At 44.9% G+C, this 24,825-nt stretch overlaps 1 protein-coding gene across 7 annotated transcripts in view; it reads right to left on the bottom strand.

Moving 5' to 3' along the window:
• Window positions 1-490: 490 nt before the first annotated feature.
• Window positions 491-24,825, bottom strand: part of SLC14A1 (solute carrier family 14 member 1 (Kidd blood group)) — a 62,664-nt gene continuing 38,329 nt past the window's right edge. For 6 of the 7 annotated variants that reach the window (XM_068252131.1, XM_068252121.1, XM_068252149.1 and 3 more), the window contains exons 3-10: window positions 17,744-17,918; window positions 15,617-15,806; window positions 14,662-14,790; window positions 13,166-13,358; window positions 10,614-10,761; window positions 8,866-9,000; window positions 4,231-4,280; window positions 491-995 (exon numbers count right to left, since the gene is read on the bottom strand). In XM_068252131.1, the coding sequence (XP_068108232.1) occupies window positions 813-995; window positions 4,231-4,280; window positions 8,866-9,000; window positions 10,614-10,761; window positions 13,166-13,358; window positions 14,662-14,790; window positions 15,617-15,806; window positions 17,744-17,918 (1,203 nt within the window). In that variant the 3' untranslated portion in view covers window positions 491-812. Of the gene's footprint in view, window positions 996-4,230; window positions 4,281-8,865; window positions 9,001-10,613; window positions 10,762-13,165; window positions 13,359-14,661; window positions 14,791-15,616; window positions 15,807-17,743; window positions 17,919-22,784; window positions 23,065-24,825 lie in introns of those variants that run through there. The other variant, XM_068252165.1, reaches the window with a different exon arrangement.

Genomic DNA, 24,825 nt, shown 5'->3' with positions numbered 1-24,825 from the left:
AGCTTAACACACTGCAATGCACCACCTATGCGACAGTCTCACTGCGATGGGTGCGTTGCGGTACAATGGAGTGTGGCATGGCAACACTGCATGCAGTGCATTAACGCAAAGTGCGCGCATTGATGGTTACAGTGAAGCATACTTTTAATTGACTGTATGCTTCACTGCATGCGACGCAACCTATGGCGCCGATTTACCAGTCTGTTGCATTCCTGCTGTCACATGGAGTGCAACGCAATGGTTACTGTGAACGTGGCCTTAAACCTGGCTTTGCTTATCCCCTTTCAACCACTAAATGGCGCTGTGTACATAGTAACTACACAAGTAGATGTTGGGAGACTGGGTAGACCATGGCTGACCTATATGGCCCCGCCTTCTACTGTTCTTTGGGAACTGCAGTAAATCATGTGGTTCAGGTGTAACTAACAAACATTATGTCCGTAGGGTTTGTCAGGAGGTCCTATTAGCATATTTAAGACTTGGGCACATCTTAACAGGTACAAAAAAATACTTTATCACATATTCACACATATTTACAACATGGTCACACCATTTGAAATTCGATTTAGGCCTGAATTTGAAGCTCTTCTACAAGACAGCTTTGTGGTTCTCGGCTGAAGACAGGCTTGCTTGGTCTTCTCACCAGCACGGGAATGTAGATGATTGAAGAAATGTTCTTCTGAGGAGGGTCTCATTCCTGGTAGTGCTGGTGTCTGGCTGCCGAAAGACCGAAAGTCAGTATGGGAAGGGAGATGGCTGGAGAAAGTGCGACAGTCCATAGGAAGGATGGATTGTATAGCTTTGAAATGTGCTCAGACGTTACACTTCTCCTTCTTCTCTTTGTTCATCTGCAGGTTCAGATAGTAGATCCTGTTGGCCTCTGGATAGGTGACTTTGGACAGCGGCAGTTTGTAAATAGCTGGATTGTTTGTGGTGATCAGGAGAAAAGTCAGCGCCGAGAGGCAGAATGGCCAAGTGCAAGATGGCAGCCCAACCTAGAAGATATCAAAGAGTGATTCATTACAAACCAGGCAAATTAAGACATGCTTCTTATGTGCTTGATGGATCCAACCAGGGGCCATTTACACCTCAGGAGCCTATAGGCACAGACATTCTGGCACCCTAAGTTCTGCCCCTGGCAACATGCTACACCCTCAAACCTTTCCTTATTAAAATAAAACCACGCAAGGTAATGCAGATCACCAAAACAAGTAGGAAATACCAACAATCTGCAAATATTAACAATGACGTTGAATTTACTTGTGGTGAGCAGCATTACTTATCTAGAGGAGTGGGCAAGTAATCCTGCTAACCCCCCCCCCAAGGCACACTCCATTCAGAACCAGCGTTGTGGGGAGGTTAATTAAAAAAATTGTTGGTGCTGCTCAGTTTGCTTTAAGACCAAAACTTAAAAACTTAGACGGGCCTAAACTTCTGAAATCCAAAAAGATCTAAATTGTTCGTAGACTTGCTGAGGCGTAGTTCTTTTTTTTTTTTTATTACAGGTGATTAAGTAAAGCCTGGTACATTTAACTTTGATTGGGCAATTTACCATCAGATTGTGTAGGTAATTTCTCATATTACATAGAAGTGCTTACATTTGGCAATCACTGAACAATCAAATTGATTGAAAAAACAGACAAAATTGCTTGGATATATAAATCAAGAAATTGACAATCTATCCTACACCATTCAATTTTCAAAATGATCAAAAATATCCTCCACTCCTAAGTAATGATCAACTTATACAGAAAAATATGGTAAATTGCATATGATATTTTGGTCGAAGTAAAAAAAAAAACCTTCCAAATTTTCTGAACAACCAATCATTTTTATCTAAATACGGGAAAATTGATTTTTTTCCGTGTGTGGTCAGCTTAAGTCACAACACATTATGTCCTTTTCAATTCAAGAATTGCAATCAACTTTTCTGATTGTAACATTTGAAAAAATCTGAGCAATATACCATACCAAAATTAAAAACAATAATGGTGCACAAGCCAGCCTGGGGCCCCAGGAACTCACTGCCCGGGGCCCCAGAACCAGCATGCAACACCATATGTGAGCGCAGCCAAGCCCTGGATCTGCCACACCCAGGAGCTTGTCCCCAACTGCTCTGAGACTTACCAAACACACAGGAGATACTCACTTCCCAAACAGTTCTCTGCTGCTTGTATAGCCTGCAGGACAAGCTCCTGGGTGTGGCAGATCCAGGGCTTGGCTGCGCTCACATATGGTGTTGCATGCTGGTTCTGGGGCCCCGGGCAGTGAGAGTTCCTGGGGCCCCAGGCTGGCTTGTGCACCATTATTGTTTTTAATTTTACTGTAGATTCCCATGCAGTTTAGTTAGGAGGGGGGCAGATGAGAGGGTATATCCTGCACGCTGGTGCCCCCTGCTGGCCATATAGCCATTGTCTATATGCAACTGAAACCCTCTCCAACGACTAGCTGAATTTGCTCAGCTTCTGTTTGAATGAATCACTGCAGACTAGGTGTCATGTGTATGTGCACTTCTTGATTGGCTTACAAGCAGCCTGCAGGCTATACAAGCAGCAGAGAACTGTTTGGGAAGTGAGTATCTCCTGTGTGTTTTGTCAATATACCATACCACACACGTTTGCTCAATTCCCCCCCCCCCCCCCTCCCATTATGAACAAAAAATTGATTGAAAACGTAGAAAAAAAATTGCTTAGATCAAGAAATCAAAAAATTGACAATCTATCCTACACCATTCAATTTTCATACAAATTGATCAGAAAAATGTGTCAGTCCTGATCTACTTGTATTTAAGAAAAAAAACAAAAACGAAAACGGGAAATTTGATCAGATTTCTCGAATGAATACAACACACAAGCAAAAAAATAAGCTTTCGATTTTTCTGTACAACTTTTTTTATCCAATTGCCGAAAAATAAATCATTTTATTGTATCATATGTGGCCAGCTTTAGGCAGTGGAAGAATAGATTGTGACCTTTCTCTAAGCCACAGCGAATAGCGTAATGTCATTAGTACACTTTGTGAATGCCAATACTATAAAAATGCGTAATATTAATCATAGCAATTATTATTAAAACTGCTGCTAGCCTCCTACCGAATAATGAATTCATTTGTTTGAATGACAAGAAGTTATTTAAAGTACGGTAATCGTCTGGCCTGGAGAAATGGAAATATCCCGAGTGTTATGAAACGTTGCACAGTACAGGATTAAGGAGAGATGTGTGCCTGCGGGGCAAAACTGCTAACCGCCGAAACAGAGCACTGTCTGTCTGCTGAGCGCGAAGGAGGTCTCTTTGGCACTAGTTGGAGCTCTGCCCTGATGTGCCGATGTTACTCCGGGTTCGGATAGGGCTAGGAATTGGTTGGGGGTGAGGTCGGTTAGGATTAGGCATCAGTTGGGGTCCGTTAGGGTTAGACATCAGTGGAGACGCTTAGACAGAGGTATGCCTGAGTTCCTGCCTGCCGCTGCTGCCATTTATTAATGCTGGAGGGGGAGTGCTGAGGGGAGAGCCCAAGGTGAGGAGGGGGGGGGGAGTGTCCCCCCCTCCCTGCTGATGTAGATGGCCAATGCTCTCCCCTCATGCTGCGACCCCTCCTGCCCCCCAAAACGGCCCCGAGGGCCGAATGTGCACTTTTGACCGCCCAAGGCCACTATCACCAGCGACCTTGGGCGGTAAAAAGTGTATATCTGGCCCTGTTTGCATTAATCAGTGAAGCTTGAGCCAGTGGATTATCAATGCTTTGTAACAAGGGACTTAGATTCTACATTTCCCAACAGTCACCAGCTGGTGGCGCACCTCTTTATAACCTAACAGTCCTGAATGACCACATTAGACCACACCCACTTCAGTGCTACTTTCAGCCCATGCTTGTATGATGAGTATTTACGAGCAGCAAATGTTTTGTAAAGGAATAAACTACAGGAAGGACTCAGCCACACTATAAGCCCTTTTCTGAGCGCTTTGCGATTGATTAGCGCTTTCTGAACGCGTTTTAAAAATTCCACCCATTCACTTTCATTAAAATCACGGTAAAAATCACGTACAAATCGCTACGATTGCACAATCACGTATGCAAAAAAATTGCATCGAATTTTACCGCGATTTTAATGAAAGTGAATGGGAGCGATTTTTAAAAAGCAATCAGGAAGCTAATCGATGACAAGCGCTCAGTAAAGGGCTTATAGTGTGGCTGAGCCCTAAAGCAAGTATTAATATTAAAATAAGTACTTACCACAGCCATCATATTAGCCAATGCCGCTCCCAAGTAGGCACAGAATAGAGCTGCAAAACAAAGAGAAGGAAAGAGGTTGAATGGTCTGTAAATCATTGGTGAGATTTCCAGAATTGACGACAGCTTAAAGGATACCCGAAGTGACATGTGACATGATGAGATAGACATGTGTATGTACGGTGCCTAGCACACACATAACTATGCTGTGTTCCTTTTTTTCTTTCTCTGCCTGAAAGTGTTAAATATCAGGTATGTAAGTGGCTGACTCAGTCCTGACTCAGACAGGAAGTGACTACAGTGTGACCCTCACTGATAAGAAATTCCAACTATAAAACACTTTCCTAGCAGAAAATGGCTTCTGAGAGCAAGAAAGAGATAAAATGGGGAATTTCTTATCAGTGAGGGTCACACTGTAGTCACTTCCTGTCTGAGTCAGGACTGAGTCAGCCACTTACATACCTGAAATTTAACTCTTTCAGGCAGAGAAAGAAAAAAAAGAACACAGCATAGTTATTTGTGTGCTAGGCACTGTACATACAGTACACATATCTTTTTTCCCAGTGCACTGCTATGGAGGAAAAAAAAAAGCATTAAGGGCCCTTTTCCACTACAGCGATTGTGATTGCTGAATCGCAAAATCGCAAATCGCTAGTGATTTTTAAATCGCTAGGGTTGTTACTTTATCATAGAAATCATGAGAAGTATTTTCCACTACAGTGATTCGATTTGGAAATCGCTAATCGCAAATCGCAATCGCTTGCTGGAGCGATTTTTACAATGATAATGCAATGCAATTGAAAATCGCAAATCGCAATCGCATAACAGAATTAATGAAAAATCGCAATCGCAATCACTGGCATTTGTGATTTGTGATTGCGATTGCTAGTGGAAAAGGGCCCTAAAACACAACGCATAAAAATGCTTTAAAGGGAACCTGAAGTGAGTAAAATTATTTAAAATAAACACATGACGTAGCTGTAAATGAATATTCCATACTAACCTCACTGTCAGTTCCTCTCAGAAGCTCACCATATTCTTCTTACAGTGATCCCTTCCAGTTCTGACAAGATTTTGTTAGCACTGAAATATACCAGTTGCTGTCAGTTATATATCAGCTGCTGTCAGTTACAACTGAATGTGCAAGGTAATGTCCATGTTTCCCTATGGCTCAAGTGGGCGATATAACAGTTTAACAGTGTGCTGACCAGGAAGCTGTTAGGGGGTATTGGCCATTTTCAGAATGGAGGACAGAGAATTCCATTGATCACAGGGGACAAATGGGGTGCAGGAGAGGAGAAAGAGATTGTTTTTCAGGCATATATCTGTAGACCTATAAGTGCTCACTAATAGGGTTGTTTCCACTGACGGAAAATTTGCATTGCAAAAATTCACATTAGTAGTAGTACTGACACTAATGCAGTTTCAATGGAGTAGTTTCCATTGAATGCGGTTTTTGTAATCCGCATATAATGGAAGTCAATCATCCCGTATGCAAATGCAATGTGCATCTGTTTTCCTATCATGCTTCTTCCTGTTTCCTGTGTAGTCACAGTGATGTCATGTTGCTATGGAGATTAAAGCACAACTGTAATGAGAGGAATATGGAGGCTGCCATATTTATTTCCTTTTAAACAATACCAGTTCCCTGGCTGTCCTGCTGATCTATTTGGCTGCAGTAGTGTCTAAATCACTCCAGAAACAAGCATGCAGCTAATCTTGTCAGATCTGACAATAATGTCAGAAATACCTGATCTGCTGCATGCTTGTTCAGGGGCTATGGGTAAAAGTATTAGAGGCAGAGGATCAGCAGGACAGCCAGGTAACTGGTATTGTTTAAAAGGAAATAAATACTGTATGGCAGCTTCCATATCACTCTCGTTACAGTTGTCCTCTAAAAATAAGATATGAAAATTTGCATTCAAAATGTGCATAAAAATCGTGCGTTTTCACAAATTCACATTGAAAACGAATGTGCGGCCCCCATACTGAAATCACAAGCGAGACAGTTTAACTATTAGCCGACTGGCGGCAGCCCAGGACCACCTAATGCTGATTGGCGTAAGGTCCTGCACTATTTTGCATGAGATCGCATGTGCTGATGTGTGCGCATCTCCGCTTGGTGGAGCTCCGCCTTCAGCCTCCCAGCCTATGACAGCCGATCACAGTGATTGGCTGGCGAGGGAAGGGAGGACAGGGATATAAAAAAAACAACAAAAAACCCCCACAAATAAATAGTAAAATTTATTATGAAAATAATAAAATCAATATACAAACATGGGGGGGGGGGGGGGGGGAGAGACTGGGGTAAGACCCCCACCAACAGAAAGCTCTGTTGGTGGGGAAAAAAGGGGGATGGGGGAATCACTTGTTTGCTGTGTTGTGTGTGCAGCCCTGCAGTGAGGCCTTAAAGGGAACCTAAACTGAAAGGGATATGGATTTTTCCTTTTAAACAATACCAGTTGCTTGGTAGCCCTGCTGATCACTTTGGCTGCAGTAGTGGCTGAATCACACACCTGAAACAAGCATGCAGCTAATCCAGTCTGACTTCAGTCAGAGCACCTGATATGCATGCTTGTTCAGGGACTGTGACTGAAAGTATAAAGGTGCGTACACACATGCGACTATAGTCGTTTGAAACGATCGTTCCCGATCGTTTCAAACGACGATCGTTTAAAAAAAAAGCAACCAATGATCATTAAGTCTAACGACGGACGAGCTAGATCGTTAAAAACGAACGATCTAGCTTGGCGGATTCTTACCAACGACGATCGTTTGCAAAAGTAGTACATCGTTGGAAACGGTCGTTCGTACTAGGCGTGACATGCGCATTTCGCTATTTCTCCATGAAACTTCTCATTTTTATGCGCAAGCGCAATAGTTGCTTTACATGATGTAACGTTCGTTCTAACGATCAGATCGTTACACACCTTTTAAAACTAACTTTACTTAGGTCGTTCTTTCATCAATTAACAGTTCGTTCGTCGTTCTCAACGAACGATCATTGTCGCATGTGTGTACATAGCATTAGAGACACAGGATCAGCAGGAGAGTCAGGCAACTGGTATTATTTTAAAAGAAAAAATCCATATCCTGATCAGTTTAGGTTCCCTTTAAACCTGCAGTGGCCAATTTCACAAAAAATGGCCTTGGTCTTTAGGGGGGTTAACACTGCGGTCCTCAAGTGGTTAAATGGCGGCAACACAACGTACAGGTCCTCTTTATGCGCTTACAGTCAAGTTCAAGTTCAGCAACACTTTAAAAATGCCTGTCATACCATGGTTGATAGTGTCTGCAGGGCAGTTGTCAGCTTTTCAGGAACATTTTGCTATTGTATTTTGAGGTATGCTGTCACTGTACTTCACTCACTGACAAGAGAGCAATTACTAAACATGAAAGTGGACACAGAATGTGTTTGATGTCATTTTTCTGACAATTAGCAGAAAGCCCGAGCAGTGCACAGTATATGAATGTGAAGAATGTGTTGGATCAGTACAAGCGGCTCAGACAGACTGCATACCAGTGTGCACAACGTACGTAACACACACTGACCGGCTGCAGCGTTACACCCACTGAGTGACAGGGGGACTTAATAACACTGATGATCTCATTACTATGGCACCTGTCAGGGAGTGGGATATGTAATGCAACAAGCAAATAGTTAGTTCCCAGAAGACGATGTGTCGAAAGCAGCGAAAAGGACCAAGTGTAAAAATCAGAGTGAATTGTACAGGGCAGAGCGGGATCATCCACCAGGCACCTAGGCAGGTGTCTGGGGCCTAGTAGGTGTCAAGGGGGTCACCAGCCCCTTTACCAGTGCGGGCCGCTAATACAATACTATGCAATACTACTACTGTAAAGTATCGTGGTTGCGCTACATGCCATCGCATGACACCTCAAAGGAGCATGCGTAGCTTAAGAGCACACGCTACCAGGGCTGGGCCGAGGCAGAGGAGAGAGAGGCTTCAGCCTCAGGGCGCAGTGTAGGAGGGGGTGCAGGGCAGAGGAGAGAGAGGCTCCAGCCTCAGGGTGCAGTGTAGGAGGGGGCGTAGGGCAGAGGACATAGAGGCTCCAGCCTCAGGGCGCAGTGTAGGAGGGGGCGCAGGGCGGGCTGAGTAAGAGGCGAGAGAGGCTCCAGCCTCAGGGCGCAGTGTAGGAGGGGGCACACAACTCACTCAGCTATCATTCCCCAATTGTGTTTGAAGCAAAGAGAAATAAGAAAAGGGGATACATGGCGGTGACTGCAAGCCAGATAACTAGAGATTAAAGTGTTGAGGAGGGCCCTGGGGCACCTCTTAGTCTAATAGCAATCATTGTGTGACGGCTGGGTGGGAGGGATGGAGGGGCGCACTCTGGTGTCTCAGCCTTGGGTGCTGGAGGACCTTGTCCCGGCTCTCCTTCACGCTACACTGACAGTAGCGTGTGGTTGCTGCTTTAACCTGCGCTGCTTGGCGCGTTAAACGTTAATGAATCAACCTGGTTGGCTCAGGATCTGGTACTGACCACGAGTGCTCCATCTGTTAGAATGAGGCGCCACAGACAGCTAAACCAAAATGCAGCACAAAGATATATTCAGTTTCTAAACAATAGCAGAGTTTCACTTTAACTTTGTAATACTCATGTTCACATTGTACTCACCACAAGCAATAGCCAGTAAGTGGGTCTGCCAGGTGAGCGCGTAGAACATTCCCCCCACCGCGATACAGGCCAGGACCGAATTATAGCCCCAAAGTCCAAAGTAGATTTTCTCAAATGGTGTAGCGAGGCTTAACCCTGCAAAACAAGGATCAGGGAGGGAACAATAACTGTGAGGCTGTAGTTAGTAGACAAAGCAGATCAATAAGCAAACCATACAAACCTCCACTAACTACCTATTCATGATATAAACATAACTGGAAAAATATCTATTGGAATATCCATCTAGCAGAAGGAGTGGTAGAATCCTGCTAAGTCATCTCCATGTATCAGAGCAGTGCTGTATAGGTCTAGGACACGCCCCCTACTGTAGAGGCTAATGGGCTGCTCCTACATGATCAGCCTATGAGAATGTCCCCTTTTTTAAGAGGTGAAAGAAACAATATGAACGTCACCTTAGTTCATGACTTTATGCTCATGGCTGGAGGCATGCGCACTACTGTGTGATGCTGTGTCAGGTTTAATTACACTTCGAGCAGAGGCGTAAACGTGGCAGTGGTGGTCCAATCACTTTCCCGTAAAAGTCCCTTTTTGACAACACTCATTCTGTCACCTTGGTGGCTTTGCTCTAGTTCTAGTCTGTTTCTGACCGTCAGTGTACCTGCTGCAACCCAGCCGGCCTGACTACTCTTTATATGCTGCTCATGTTACTGATCTGGCTTGTTTGACCATGTTCCTGTTGTGACCTTTAACCTGCCGGCAGTGACCTCAGCCCATGACCTCAACTAATCCTGCTATCCATCAATCCTGATCTCAACCTATGACCTTGACTAAGCTTGCTCTCCGCTAACCTTGACCTTAGTCTGTGACCTTGACAAAGCCTGCTATCAACCAGCCTTGACCTCTATATGTGATTATTGATGGTCATGTCTAGGAGAAGTCATTGAGAAGCATGTGATTTGTTTGATCAGCTGTTGCAAAGCTCTGATTTGCTGTGATCACATCCTGCATCAGCGCATGCAGGGCTGCCATCCGAAATTATATAGGTAGCCTGTAGCCAGATATAGGTGGTGTCCCAGTATAGAAAGTCCGCTCTAGTGGGCTCACTCATCTGCTCCCAAGCGCTGATGTCACTCTTGTCTCAGTGCTGGAACGCGGTGCCAGCATATGCGCCCTTCCATCAAATTTTTTTTTTGGGGGGGGGGGGGGGGGGGGCTCAGGGCCCCCAGAAGCCCTGGGCCCCTCACTGCAGTGCCAGTTGTCCCCCCCTGATGGCTGCCCTGAGCGCATGACTAGTAAATCAGAGACTTCTATATCTAATCACCTGACCAAACTGGTCATGTGCTTCTCCAGGAGTTCTCCTAGACATGACCATCACTACCTGTGGTATGGAGCACATCTGGACATCTCTACATTACTATGTTGCCAGTTCTCCCTATCTGTGTTGGGACAATTTTAGAAATCCCCCACCTGGCGGTCACTGTTGGCAGAAATAGGAGTAGCAACGATTGGTCCCTTGCTGATTGCTCTGGTGAACATCAACACCTAGAGTCCATTTCCATGCCCACCACTGGTCGCAGGTCAACAGTCTCCACCCTCCAGTACACAAAACTTGAAATAGATATTGCTCAATTGTTTGATTGTCATGAATATTTACAAAGAGGAACCACGTCTTATCACTACACTCATCATCCTTTCATATTGGTGATCTCATTTTAGAAAAAGTTATCGTAAAAGCCATTGAGCGTTACCTGCAATCATTCCAAGTGCCGATCCTATGGCAGCGTGCATGGAGATGATCGGGGAGGATAGGAACAGAGCCACCAGGAAAATGCCACCGGTCCACGGGTTGTCACATCCGTACACCTGTCCCACGCCAACCGGCACAGCTTTCAGTAACTGCAAGACAGGTCACAGGGGGACGTTATACACAAGAGTCCATCTGTTCCAACCCTTGCATAATGGTTCACATAATTTGAATAAAAAGAAAGCCAGTTTAGGATTAAAAACCTCATTTAATGGTACTCGAATAAAACCAGAATTGACCTGTGGTCGTGGTACACGCCCTGGAGAAAGCCAAGATTAGAAATTGTAACATGTAAAATACATACTGTACATATGAAATGTACATTTGGGTGCTTCGAGCCCACCTGGAGAAAAGCGTGATATAAATGTTCTGTGTCTTGTCTTCTTCCAGAGTAAAATACATAATAAGGGGCATTAGAGGCCCACGCCAACATCATTGTTTGGCATGCAGCCAATAGCTGGCCCCTAGCCATGGTCACCGGAGCAGGGACGACGGCATGCCCCCCCCCCCCACACATTCTGCAACTGCGGACCAACACATTAGCCGGAGGTGTTTGCACTGAGGCAAAACCCTCACCAAACCTTACCACACCTGACCATCAGAGACCTTACACCGACAGGCTGCAATCAGGGCCGGTTCTGTCATGAAGCAAGGTGAAACACTTGCATCAGGCGTAGAGATTACAGAGGAAGCATTTTTGTACTGTGAGCGAGGTGAAGAGGTCATCATTGGGTAAAAAACAGCTTGTTGTGCTGTGTGAGGAGTCTGATAGTGAGTGAGGAGGGGAAGGCAGGGGAGTATCATTGGGGAAAAAGCAGCTTGTTATGCTGTGTGAGGAGTCTGACAGTGAGTGAGGAGGGGAAGGCAGGAGAGTATCATTGGGTAAAAGCAGCTTGTTGTGCTGTGTGACGAGTCTGACAGTGAGTGAGGAGGGGGGAGGCAGGAGAGCATCATTGGGGAAAGGCAGCTTGTTGTGCTGTGTGAGGAGTCTGACAGTGAGTGAGGAGGGGGGAGGCAGGAGAGCATCATTGGGGAAAGGCAGCTTGTTGTGCTGTGTGAGGAGTCTGACAGTGAGTGAGGAGGGGGGAGGCAAGAGAGCATCATTGGGGAAAGGCAGCTTGTTGTGCTGTGTGAGGAGTCTGACAGTGAGTGAGGAGGGGGGAGGCAGGAAAGCATCATTGGGGAAAGGCAGCTTGTTGTGCTGTGTGAGGAGTCTGACAGTGAGTGAGGAGGGGGGGGGGCAGGAAAGCATCATTGGGGAAAGGCAGCTTGTTGTGCTGTGTGACGAGTCTGACAGTGAGTGAGGAGGGGGGAGGCAGGAGAGCAGCAGCATCTCATTTGAAATAAATGAATCAGAGTAAATTGTTGGATGCTGTGCAATCATTCCATATCGGGAAGGGGGGGGCGCATCCTCACAAGTCTGCCTCAGGCAGCAAAAAATCTAGGACCAGCCCTGGCTGCAATGACAGCTCCCATGATACCCACACCAGCAAGCTAACCACTAAACCCCAGTGAAAATTAAGACAAGACTAGCGCAATAAGGTGGGGGCGGGGTTTTACTTCTGATGCTACGCTGACCGCGTTCCTGCAAAACCCCTCCCTCTGACCTTTAAAGAGAAACTCCAACCAAGAATTGAACCAATCAGTAGCTGATACCCCCTTTTACATGAGAAATCTATTCCTTTTCACAAACAGACCATCAGGGGGCGCTGTATGGCTGATATTGTGGTGAAACCCCTCCCACAAGAAACTCTGAGGACCGTGGTACTCCTGGCAGTTTCCTGTCTGGAAACCTTGCTGCATTGTGGGAAATAGCTGTTTACAGCTGTTTCCAACTGCCAAAAACCATGCAGCAGCTACATCACCTGCCAACAGTAAAATGTTCGCTGGAGTTCTTTGTTAAATACCGTCTGTGCCTGTCATCCCCTAACCAATCACTGCCCAGCTTACCACAGCTAGCTTTCCACAACTTAACCCCTTTCTACCCAGCCCCGCCAGCCCTATCATGAAGGCCTTTCTTAGGCTTCCAGCCCTCATCCATGTCGTGCTGTATAAATGACCCTTTTCCTATGTGCTGTAGTATGTAAAAACCTGACAGACTTTGATCTAGTCCACCTGTTCATGGGGGAAAAGGGGGTTCTCAGTATTCCTTTATTCTTTACAAAAGCAATCCCAGGAAAGGATCCATACAAAGATGTTAGCCGCCTTCCCTGAGCAACACGCAGTTCAGTAACTGTTTTTGTAAATAGAGGAATAGCTGAAAATCTCCCATGAGAAGATGGACAAGTCCAAAACATTACAAATCTGTCATATTATCAATCCCTACTGTACATGATAGTGACGTAGGAAATAAGTAATTTATAGTGCATTTTAATCTTTGAGAAATGTACATTTATGTATATATGTATTTTAAATGTTACAGTTTGTCGCAGTAGTTGTCCTCTCATTGATCATTACTTTTAGGAATAATGATCGCACGCCTTGCGGTAAACTTACATTTGGGATGTAAACGTCGGACCAGGTGATGTTGGGGACGGCGTCTACCGGCTGTATGTTCACTGTGGGGAAGAAGATGTTGTAGGGGCCGGTAGCAGCGAGGTGAAGGCACACGGCGATATTGAACGGCAGCGTGAACACCGGCAGATCCCATTTACTGAAGATGGAGGCCAATGCGCTGGTGAGGATCGGACTGCAAGAGAAGCCATGAAACATGTATAAAAAAACAAGCATATTCAACGTGAGACCCCCAAGACCCACCCCTGACATTCCTCTGACCAAGATAATGCCAACAAACACACATATCTGTGATCCTCATACAGGACTAGGTTTATCAATAGGCATGGTAGGCAAGGCATTCCTCCAATCACTTCCTGCCACATCACAAACCATATGCCATGTAACTAGCTATTTGCATAGAGGAAGCGGGACAACAGAGGGGGTGGGTGATACAGGAAACACAAGGGGCCACAGATTAGTGGCATAAGGACAGGCATTACAGAGGTTAAAATAGCTGAGGAGCCCAGAGGTAATGCCTCTGCCTGTGAAGCATGAGGTGAAGAGTTCGCCTCTGATAGCTGCTGTTACAATGTTGATGATTGCCACTATATGCCCTTTAAATAATAGTAGTCCTTACTATGCATCAACCACTGTCTGCTCAGTTTCATGTCAGTTTAATATGCCTTTGACTGCAGTGGAAAAAGCAGTAACTACATTTGGACTAGTGTACTTGGCTCTTTATCTTTTGTCCAGTTTCCCATTCACTAGTGTAGCTGGGTCTACTGAACATAAACTGGAAACAGACTGAACTCAAGGTCTGTGTTCACTAGTCCATAATGATTACCACTATATGAAACACGCTTAGTGATACTCATTAGCACTATAGCACCAACGAGGGGGCTCATTGTTATACAGAAGGGGTGGCAGAATTGGTGGGCAGCAAGGCTAGTGCTTACTGGGGTTAAACTGCTCAGGTGCCCAGGAGGGAAGCCCTCACCTTTTTAAGAACCTTACAAGTCAGGGATTGTGAAGGTCACAAGAAGTTTATGGTCAACATAGTACTCAAATGTAAGGGGCCCCAAATTCTTTGTAGCCCATCATAACTAAGGCTGCTTTCACACCATACATGTTGCCGTGTGCATCCTGAAATATATTATCTCAACGCAACAGTGATGCTAAGTTACCCCGCCTGCCAAACTTTGATGGCGCCCCACAATGGTCATACCCCTTCCCTTGTCTCCCCTTAGTGCCCTCACGGCCTTGGTTCCATCTCACAAGGGTCACAAAACAAGTGTGGGCATTGTGATCTTCACACCCATAACAAGTTTAGCCATAAAAACACCAGATCTGAAGTACAGTCCTCTGTATTGGAGGAGGGGAAGGTTAGAAGTTGGGCCCCCCCACAGCCTCGGCCCCCTCCCCCCCTGCGATCGCAGTTGCTGCTCCCCTCTATTTATGCCCCTGCATTGTATTATGGTTAGCCGGAAATGACGTACCAGGACATAGCCATGACAATCGCCGGGAGAAGCAGCCACCAATACCAGGGTTCCTTGTCTGTGAAAACCGCCATCAGCAATCCCACTAATGTTCCATTGTAGCCATAAAGTCCAGCTGCTATCGCCGACCTGTCCGGGGAGAGAAGCAAAATGATATAAATCTTTTACCGGAAGGACTACCCTCATAATTTTAATAGAAAATATTAGATCGTTGTAAAATATCAGAAACAAATATATCAGAAAATCATAAAAATTAAATTGTAATTGGCCTTTATTCTACATGTAGCGAAATCACGAGCATATTCTCCAGTATAATGTCTTTTACAATTTCCATCTCTTCAGCTCCGATGTCCAATCTACTGCTCCTCCACGGCAATCCCCCAGCACTGCCACTGACACCACCTTCATTTAGGACACAGGCGTCCAGTCCTTGAGGGTCAAAACCATGCCCATGTTTAGGAGGGAAAGAGAAATGGAGAAATGGGTTCTACTTGATGAACCACGCCTTTCCTGATTTAGTCTTATCAATTAATTTGAGCTCTGACAAAAATGTGTGAGGACCTCACCTCAGCCCTTGAGGACTGAAATTTGACATCCGTGGTCAAGGATGAGCATCTCTTTCTGTCCTAGTCCCACAGCAATCACTATGGCTGCTTTGGCTTTGATCATGTTCATGGACCCTACTCATTTGTTGGCAAAGCTAACATGTACATTCTGTTTGTGACTGGTAAGGTTATTATTTTGGAAAGCCTCTACTTACAGAAAGTACCTCTCCAACAGATGGGTGAGATCCTTCTCAGGCTTTTCACATTCCTATCTGTCCCACCACAACTAGACAAGACACTCATGCTGAACCTTGTAGAAGGTTCCACCCTGCTCTAATTGCACATTCCCATGACTGCTGGTGAATCCATAGAGGTTTGCTCATAATAATCTATTTGGTCTCTCAGTTTACCTGTCTTGACTGAGAAGAAGAGCCGTGAAAGTAGAAACTGCAGTTCCCAGACACCCCACGATGGCCCACCAAGGGTTCTGCAGGAAGAGTCCAATGATGATCATTAATCCGCTCAGAGGATTGTTGACAAACATGACCTGGGACGTTCCTCGCAGCACCCAGTCTATGAACTGGAAGACGATGGGTTTATCTGAAACACCAGAGTGTGAGATGTTAAAGAATTATTGTGTTGGAGTCTAGTAGAATACAATGAAAGCCATACACTGCAAGTTAAAAGTGTCAGCAGTCAGCAGTCAGGGTCAGTTGGATAGTGTACTGGTTAAGGGTGTTGCCTTTGATGTCGAATTCGAGCCTTTCACCAGGGTTCAAATCCCAGCTCAAGCCACTATGTAAATTGGGAAAGAGCCCATAGTTAAGGCCTGTGCGGCACGCCCTAAGTTGCTCCAGCTCTGAAGTGCTTTGAGTCCTCCAGGAGAAAAGCCATTAAATAGGTCTTGTCTAGTGAGTGGGGATGGTCATTGAGATGCAAATAATTCTAAGCTGGTGCACAACTGGGCACATTTTTGTGTGCAAATTCACACAGCTTGAAAATGGACCAATCAAATTCCACTTAGGCAGGATTCTTTTTCTAGCATACATTTGCATAAAGAATTTGCGTAGTTCTGCATCAACTTGGAATTATTTGACCATTCCTACTGGTGAGGAACTTTGGCTCCCTGTAACAAATTTGCTAAATATAAAGCAAACATATGCCGATAAGCTACATAATCTCTCCATAAAATAGCACATGTAGACTTTCAGCGGTTCCAGTAATGATGCAAAGTGTGACATGAGCTGATGTCTTGCCCTTCCTTACTGGTCAGTATGCCATCTCATGCATGAAAGAGCCAATAGGGTTGCTTGAAAGTTCAAAAGAATGGGATGTCCTCCTGACATTGGAGAATTTTTTCCTGACGCTGCGAGGCCCAGAACAGGAAGAACCACAGAAGCCCGACTACATTAACTAAAATCCCTGAGTTACAGTAGAAACTACGGCGCTAAACCATGCTTCACTGATGGAAGTACTGGTAAAATTGCCCTGTGATGCCTGGACACGGCAATCTTACTGCAGTTTGGTGACAAATTTAGACTACAAATGTAGTCTAAAATCTACTGTTCTTTCTATTCTAGGCCTTACATGTTCCCTCCTGAATGGTCCCACCCACTGACAGCATCCAGAGAGGAGAGGAAACAAGCTGTACTGCAGTGGCAAGCACATTTGGCCCATGAAACAGTACTAGTTCTTTGCTTCTATACACTGTTTATATTTACTTATTACCCTGATTGTTGTTAAAATGGACCTTGTTTAAGTTAGTCGGGCTTTCAATGTTTATTTGTGCACAAGCGGACATGACAGTGTTGCCAGCACATTTACATCTAGGTGTTGGAGGTCTTACTCAGAGGGTGAGAAGTCACCAGCTGTTTCATGAACCATACCCACTGGCAGGGGTGTAACTAGAGGAGAGCAGGGGATTAACTACTAACCATCCCTTCCTCTAATACAGGGAACTATACTTCAGATCAGGTGTTTTTGTGGCTACACTTGTTATGGGTGTGAAGATCATGATGGCTACAGTTGTTTTGTGACCCTTGTGAGATTGTCAACAGACACAGAGTGGTCCTCCTGCTCAAACTGCTAAATAGTTTCACCAGGAAGTCAACCAGTCCACACCTGGATCCACCAAAGGAGTGAGTCAGCAACAGTCCAAAGAAAAGAGTGACTGAGTCTCCACCTGCATTTAGCCAAATGGCACATTTATTGTAGTACCATAACCACAAAATACACAACATACGGGCCTATGGACCTTCCTCAAGCACTTGAGAAAGGCCCAGAGGTTGAAACGTTTTGTGGTTATGGTACTACAATAAATTAGCAATTTTGCTAAATCCAGGTGGAGACCCATGTGAGATGGGCCCCAAGGTCGTGAAGGGCATCAAGGGTTGGCAAGGGAAGGGGTGTGAACATGGTGGGGGGCATCATAGTTTAGCAGGGGGGCCCCATGTATTTTAGTTACGCCACTGAACTGTTATAGTAAACCGAATTGTACAAACATGCTCGTCAATCCCACCATATTCCAGTTGTTATACCTTTCATCCAGTCTCCAAACTCCTTCATTTCCCCGGAGATGTAATGGATGGCGGTGCAGAATATTCCCAGGCCGCCGGAACAGCGGTCAGGACTCTCCTCCGGCTTCTTCAACTCCTCCTCACACTTGTTCATTGGAATTTGGCTCTCCATGATGATGTCTAGTTTTGTGTAGCTCTAAAAAAAAAGTGGAAGAGGGATTTGAAGCGGTCAGTGTGCCCAGTAGTACTATAATGTATACAGTGGGTGGATTTACTGAGGATATTCTGAGCTGGAGAACATGACAGATCCAGCAAACCTGGACTGCATTATTTAAAGTGTACCAAAGGTGAACCTTGGGCAAATAAACACATACTTCCCGAAGAAGAGGGAAGCCTCTCTGGACTATGTAGAGGCTTCCAATGATGTCCTCTGGACCTCTGTTGCAGTTTGTAGACCACCCAAAGAATCTGACATGGACTTGACAGATTGAAGATCGGGGCCATGCTCCTCTTAAGGAATGAGCACAGTCATAGCGTGTCGGCGGGAGTATGGCCACGCCTGCGCAGTAAGCCGGACCACTTGTGCCAGAATGTGCGTCACACAGCAGAATGTGCACACGCAGCAGCCTGCACTTGTGCATGTAGAGGAACATGGCCCCAATCTTCTGGACGGTCCGGGCGAGTGGCAGCAGCGCCGAGTAGGATACGGGAACCCTCTACTGGATCCAGGGGTTTCCCTCTTCTTCGGTAAGTATGTGTTTTCGTACCCGGGGTTGGCCAGTGGCCACAGGTTCTCTTTACAAGTGTGTGCAATTAGGTAACAAAGGTCTGCAACCCTTTACTTTAGTCATATCTTAATGTAGGCTAATGTAGTAATGAATTAGCTGTTGTGTGACTGATCCCCACGCAAAATTCCAGAGAGGAGCCTATGACATAACACTGAGGTTCCATCTGGAGCTCATCAGGCTTCTGGAGAGGGGATGCTGGGTCAAGGTAGTTGATCATCTTCCTCTTAATAACTTATGGATGGCCAAGTCACCCCTGAAACAGTCCCACTTTCATCACTTGACCATGAAAGGGAGAAAAGTCAAGCTTCCCTTGTGACTGGCAGCCTATCAAAGCTTCAGACTGAGTTCAAGGATGGGCTGGAGAGGGTGTGAACAGGCAAACAGAAAGATTGAGGAGGACATAAGCCATTGAATTCATACAGCAGAAACTCTCCTATTTAATAAAAACTAAAAAAAATAGAAAAACAATGCATAACTAATATAAAATATTGTTATATTAAACCACATTTTTGTTGTTGCTTGAACTGGAAAAATATTGAAAGCTATGCAAGGTGATTTGTATATATCCATATGGGAATCTTCCAGAGATTTCTCCTAACACATTGACTTTGCAGTGGTGGCAGTCAGATCCTGGTACCATATGAAGGTTTCTTCATACACATCCCTTGGTAAACACTCGGCCAGTTCCAAGGCAATGGGAGGTCATCATCTCCTCATTGATTGAATGATGAAATGAAGTATTGGGCAAGAGATGCATCAATACACCTTTTCTTTATCTAACGCTTGACTGAAGGGACCCAGTGCAGCAGCTTTGCCCTTTTGAAGAGCAGTACATCTTCTGAAAATCATCCAGAATTTAATATAAATTTAACAATTGAAGCACATAGGCAGAGTTTGGGCAAATGTCTAAAACACTAAACTGCTAAACTGTGCTCCCAAATGGGTGAAAAAACATAACCTCAGCTCCTAAAGCTCGCTGTCTAGGGGTAACTCTGGACTAGCCATATAATCATATCCTGTCTTGACTATTGTAACACCCTACTCTGCGGTCCACCAACAACCAGACTGGCACTTCTGTCTCTACTGAATCCTGCTGCCAGCCTCATACACCTCTCCTCCTGCTCCTCTGATGCAGCCCCTCTCTGCCAAACCCTCCACCGGCTACCAATCACCCAAAGCGTCCAGTTTAAACTTCTCACCCTATCATACAAAGTTACATAAGTTGTCGCCTCTTGTCCTCTAGCATAGTCACCTTCTCTCACTCCCACCACCCAGGACTTCTCACGAGCATCACCTCACCTTTGGAATGCTTTCCCCCAGCCTAACCGTCATGCTCCACCCCTGGAAACCTTCAAACATACTCTCAAAACACACCTGTTCAGACAAGCCTATAATTTCCAATAGGTAGCATTGGAGGTTCACTGCCTCATTTGATAACCCCTGTGTCCGGTTCACACTGGCAGAAAAAAGCAGTCTGTTCGCGGATCTTAACAGAATGGATCCTAATGGATGCGAACAGATCCAATGTTAAAGGATACCCGAAGTGACATGTGACATGATGAGATAGACATGTGTATGTACAGTGCCTAGCACTAACTACTTTTTTTCTTTCTCTGCCTGAAAGAGTTAAATATCAGGTATGTAAGTGGCTGACTCAGTCCTGACTCAGACAGGAAGTGACTACAGTGTGACCCTCACTGATAAGAAATTCCCCTTTTTAGCTCTTTCTTGCTCTCAGAAGCCATTTTCTGCTAGGAAAGTGTTTTATAGTTGGCATTTCGGATCAGTGAGGGGCACTGTAGTCACTTCCTGACCGAGTCAGGACTGAGTCAGCCACTTACATACCTGATATTTAACACTTTCAGGCAGAGAAAGAAAAAAAGGAACACAGCATAGTTATTTGTGTGCTAGGCACTGAACATACACATGTCTATCTCATCATGTCACATGTCACTTCGGGTGTCCTTTAATCTATGGATCTGTTAACATTGGTCTGTTAGAACGGATCCATTCTGCGCGATTCGTTGAATGGACCGCACGTTTCCTCCTGCAGTAATTTTTCCGGACTGCTTACTGGATCGTGTCCACTGGTAATCAGATAAGTTTTAATGGATCCGTTAACCACTTAACGCCAGTGTGAACCCGACCCCAATGGGAATTTATAGTGAAGTTGTTGGATAGTGATGATCGTAATTACGGCCATACGTCATTGCGATTTGAACATTCAACTGATTTTGTGTAATCCATTTGTAATTTCGCGTAATTTTCTTGTGATTTCGTGCTGAGTTTAGAGGTTTACAGCAAGGGTTAACAGCAAAGCCACCACACATGCCATTGCCACCAAAATCGCTAAGTATATTAAGGAGAAGGGTGGGAACAAAGCTGAAATTTTTTTTTTTCAAAAAGACCTTGTAGTTTTTGAGAAAATCAATTTTAATAATGCAAAGGAAAAACGGTTGTAATTTTCCTTTGCGTTTTTAAAATCGTTTTTTTTTTGTTTTCAAAAACTACAAGGTCTCTTTGAAAATGTCCTACTTTTTTTGCTGCATGAAAGAGGAACTGTAATGTCATATAGTAAAATGCAGTTAGTTATTCAGGATGACCACTTTCATGTTAAATAGCCTGGCTTCAGCATCAGACTGACTGACACACTGCTTATGCTGAATCCCCCTCACACTGCTTATGCTGAATCCCCCTCCTCCCCTTTCTGAGCATTCAGGAAGGCCAGACACCTTTTCTACTGGCTTTAGAACTCTCTGTAAATGAGTATTCTGAAATGATCACCTGCCAGTACTAAAGATGTTGCCGCCCAAGCTAAAAATCAGAGGAGAGGAAAGATACTATAATGGGCATATTATTTTTTATTTTTAGTATTTTTTAGTATTTATATAGCGCCGACATATTACGCAGCGCTGTACAGTGTATATATATATATCTTGTCACTAACTGTCCCTCAAAGGAGCTCACAATCTAATTCCTACCATTGCCATATGTCTATATTATGTAGTGTAAGTACTGTACTCTAGGGCCAATTTTTTAGGGGGAGCCAATTAACTTATCCGTATGTTTTTAGAATGTGGGAGGAAACCGGAGTGCCCGGAGGAAACCCACACAGACACTGAGAGAACATACAAACTCTTTGCAGATAGTGCCCTGGCTGGGATTAGAACCAGGGACCCAGCGCTGCAAGGCGAGAGAGCTAACCACTATGCCACCGTGCTGCCCACAGCACAGGCATACAGTGATATATGTATATATATATATATAGCCAATTTGTCACTCCAGGCGAGAAAAACCTGTGGCGCCCCCCTCCCCCCATGTAAATAATCGTAATGCGGCAGTGTTTCACCAGAAAATAATCGTAATGCAGCAGCGGTTCACCAGAAAAAAATCGCAATGCATCAGCGTTTCACCAGAAATTACACGTATTGCAGCAGCGTTTCACCAGAAAAATACACATTATTCGGGCAGCGTTTCACCAGAAAATACATATAGGCAGGGCTTCACTTTCATGAGGCACAAAGGGTGACAGAAGCAGGCACAGGGGGACAGAATGAGGCAGAGGTGGCACAGGGGGAGTGAAGGAGGCACATGGAGACAGAAGGAGGCACAAAGGGAGACAGGAGGCAGAAACGGAGAAAGAAGGACAAATAGGGGATCAGACATGGCACAAGGGACTAAAGGAGGCACAAGGAGACAGAAGGAGGCATAAAGGGAGACAGGAGGCAGAAACGGAGAAAGAAGGACAAATAGGGGATCAGACATGGCACAAGGGACTAAAGGAGGCACAAGGAGACAGAGGGAGGCATAAAGGAGGAAAAAAGGGAAGCACAAGGCACAGAGGGACACAGTGGCAGCTGCCTGCAACTTACGCTAAGCAGATTCAGCAGAAGCAAGTAATAGAACACCCTAGGGGGTGGGGCTTAGTCAGGGGGTGGGGATTAGTTCAGGGGGCGGTGCTTAATCCAGCAACATAGCGCCCCCAGGACCAATGGCACTCCAGGCACAGGCCTGTACTGCCTATGCCTAAAGGCGCCCCTGTATGTATATATGTATATATATATATATATATATATATATATATATATATATATATATATATATATATATATATATATATATATATATATATATATATATATATATATATATACATATACATATACATAGAGGGGCTGCAGCACACAACAGGACACAACAGGAAAACAGTGACAGGGGCTATTGGTTATATATATATACACACACACACACACAGCCTGCTTACATAATATTACCTGGTGTATTTAGATCCGTGCCGGTGTCTGGACACACGCCTACGCTGCTCTCCAAATATACATCAATGTGTCACGGAAGCAATGACACGTAAAGTATGAAGATTATTAGCCCAAAGATGAAATTAGGAGGATGAAAGCCTGCTCCTGTGACCACACTACTCAGCGCTTACATAACCGTATGCCCTCCAGCCCAGGCCCCCCTTACAGCACGAGCAGGTCGTATTTCTGGATGTGATCACACTGCCAGTCCCGTCCCAAGTTTTGTTTTCCAACTCTGTGCCCAACGCCTGGCTGACGACAGCCTGGACACATGCCAGCCCTCGTGCAATCCCATCCGATCAGCAGCTCAGCCTGGGGTGGGGGCACCGCGGTCCACATGTACAGTGCGCTTACGGCTCAACTGCATTAATCAGCCACTGACAGATGGAATTTTACACTCGTAGTCTGTCACTCCATCCTTTCTGTAATCTTTCCAGGTACAGTATATCCAACAGCAATGGCCTCGCTTGAACTAGATTAGATTCCCTATTTTTAGAGTTGTTTAAAAGCTGAACATAGTACATCACTGATTTTAAAGTTCAAAGCAGTATTTAGTCCATCCAGATCATGCAACGCAAAGTTTCGGAGTCACACAGACCCCTTCATCCAGGCCACTGATCCAGTCATCAGAATGAGGGAAAATAAACACTCGCTTATAGGAACGGTTTGAAAGCCTGGAAATATGAGTGTAAAATTCCAGTTGTCTTAAAGGATACCTCACCCAAGTCAAAGCAACATAAGGTAAGCACAGAGCTAGTTTCATGTTGGATCCACATACCTTTGTGCATTGTCCGTTCCTGTTATCATTCCCCCCGGACCTCATAATCACTTCTGGAAAAATCTTACTTTTAGCTGAAGTTACATTTTCAGACAGGAAGAGGCAGTCTTGCTGCAATGTTCCCTCCTATCACCCTCCCATTCCTTCCTCTTAAGGGGGCGGGGAAGAGGAGAGGATGAGAGGCTGATAGGAGGGAATATTGCTGCAAGACTGCCTCTTCCTGTCTGAAGCACCAAAAGTCACATTGTTCAAGCAGTGATTACAGGGACAGTGGGGTAATGAGGAAAGAAACGGACAATGCACAATACATGTGGATTCAGCATGAATCTATCTCTGCACTTACCTTAGGTAGCTTTGCCTCGGGTTAGGTGTACTTTAATCCGCAAAACAACAACAACAAAAAATTCAAGATATAAGTTCTTTTCTAGAGGACCCAGAAAAGTCCAGTGAATGCCTCAGATCATCAATGTAGCTTTTAGGGGGTCACCATAGTTCAGGCGAACCACCTGCAGTGTAACAAATGTATTGGTCTCTCCACAATCCCCTGTACCACTGACAATTGGACAATGTGCTGCAGTATGCGGCAATAGAAAAAGGGCTGCATTTGCTCTGTCTACATCCCCTCCATGTGGGGAGCCAGAGAGGATCCTGGGAGCTCGACACCTGCAAAGTATCCCGCTTCAGCCTCTGCATTGGTGCAGAGGGCAGTGGATGACATCATCAAAGATGTGCCCACACTTTCAATACTGTAGTTGCAAGTTGGTCTGGGGGTGCTCTAATGGCCACAGAGGTGGCCAATGGGGTAGGGTTGAGGGGGAGCTTAGGAAGGCTGTTTTTTACTTAGTAAGGCTGTTCTTTACTAATGATTTTATTTTCATTTTTTTGTACAGAATTTACATTGAGGTCTACGTCGAGGGTCAGGCCCAGTTCACATTAACTTTTGCCGGCGGATCTGGCCGTATGGTTCCGTTGTTCGTTCCGCTGAACAGACAAAAAAATGCTACAGGCCCTAATTTTGCAGACCGTTGTGCCCAGCGGAATGGAAACGGAAGGTTTTTCAGCACAATAGGAACCTATGAAAAACAATAAAGAGTAGAGAAACCGAGAGCCCAATATAGTGTAGTATGTTAAGCATAAATGAAGTAAAGGTTATCGTGAGAAAATTATACTCACAAACATGGGTTACCACACAGGCAACCACTGTATAAGCAGGTGAGGAGATTA

This window comes from Hyperolius riggenbachi, chromosome 1, assembly GCF_040937935.1.
Source record: "Hyperolius riggenbachi isolate aHypRig1 chromosome 1, aHypRig1.pri, whole genome shotgun sequence".
Lineage (NCBI taxonomy): Eukaryota > Metazoa > Chordata > Amphibia > Anura > Hyperoliidae > Hyperolius > Hyperolius riggenbachi.
The sequence above is the reverse complement of the archived record's forward strand: the minus strand, read 5'-3'. Positions and strand labels throughout refer to the sequence as shown.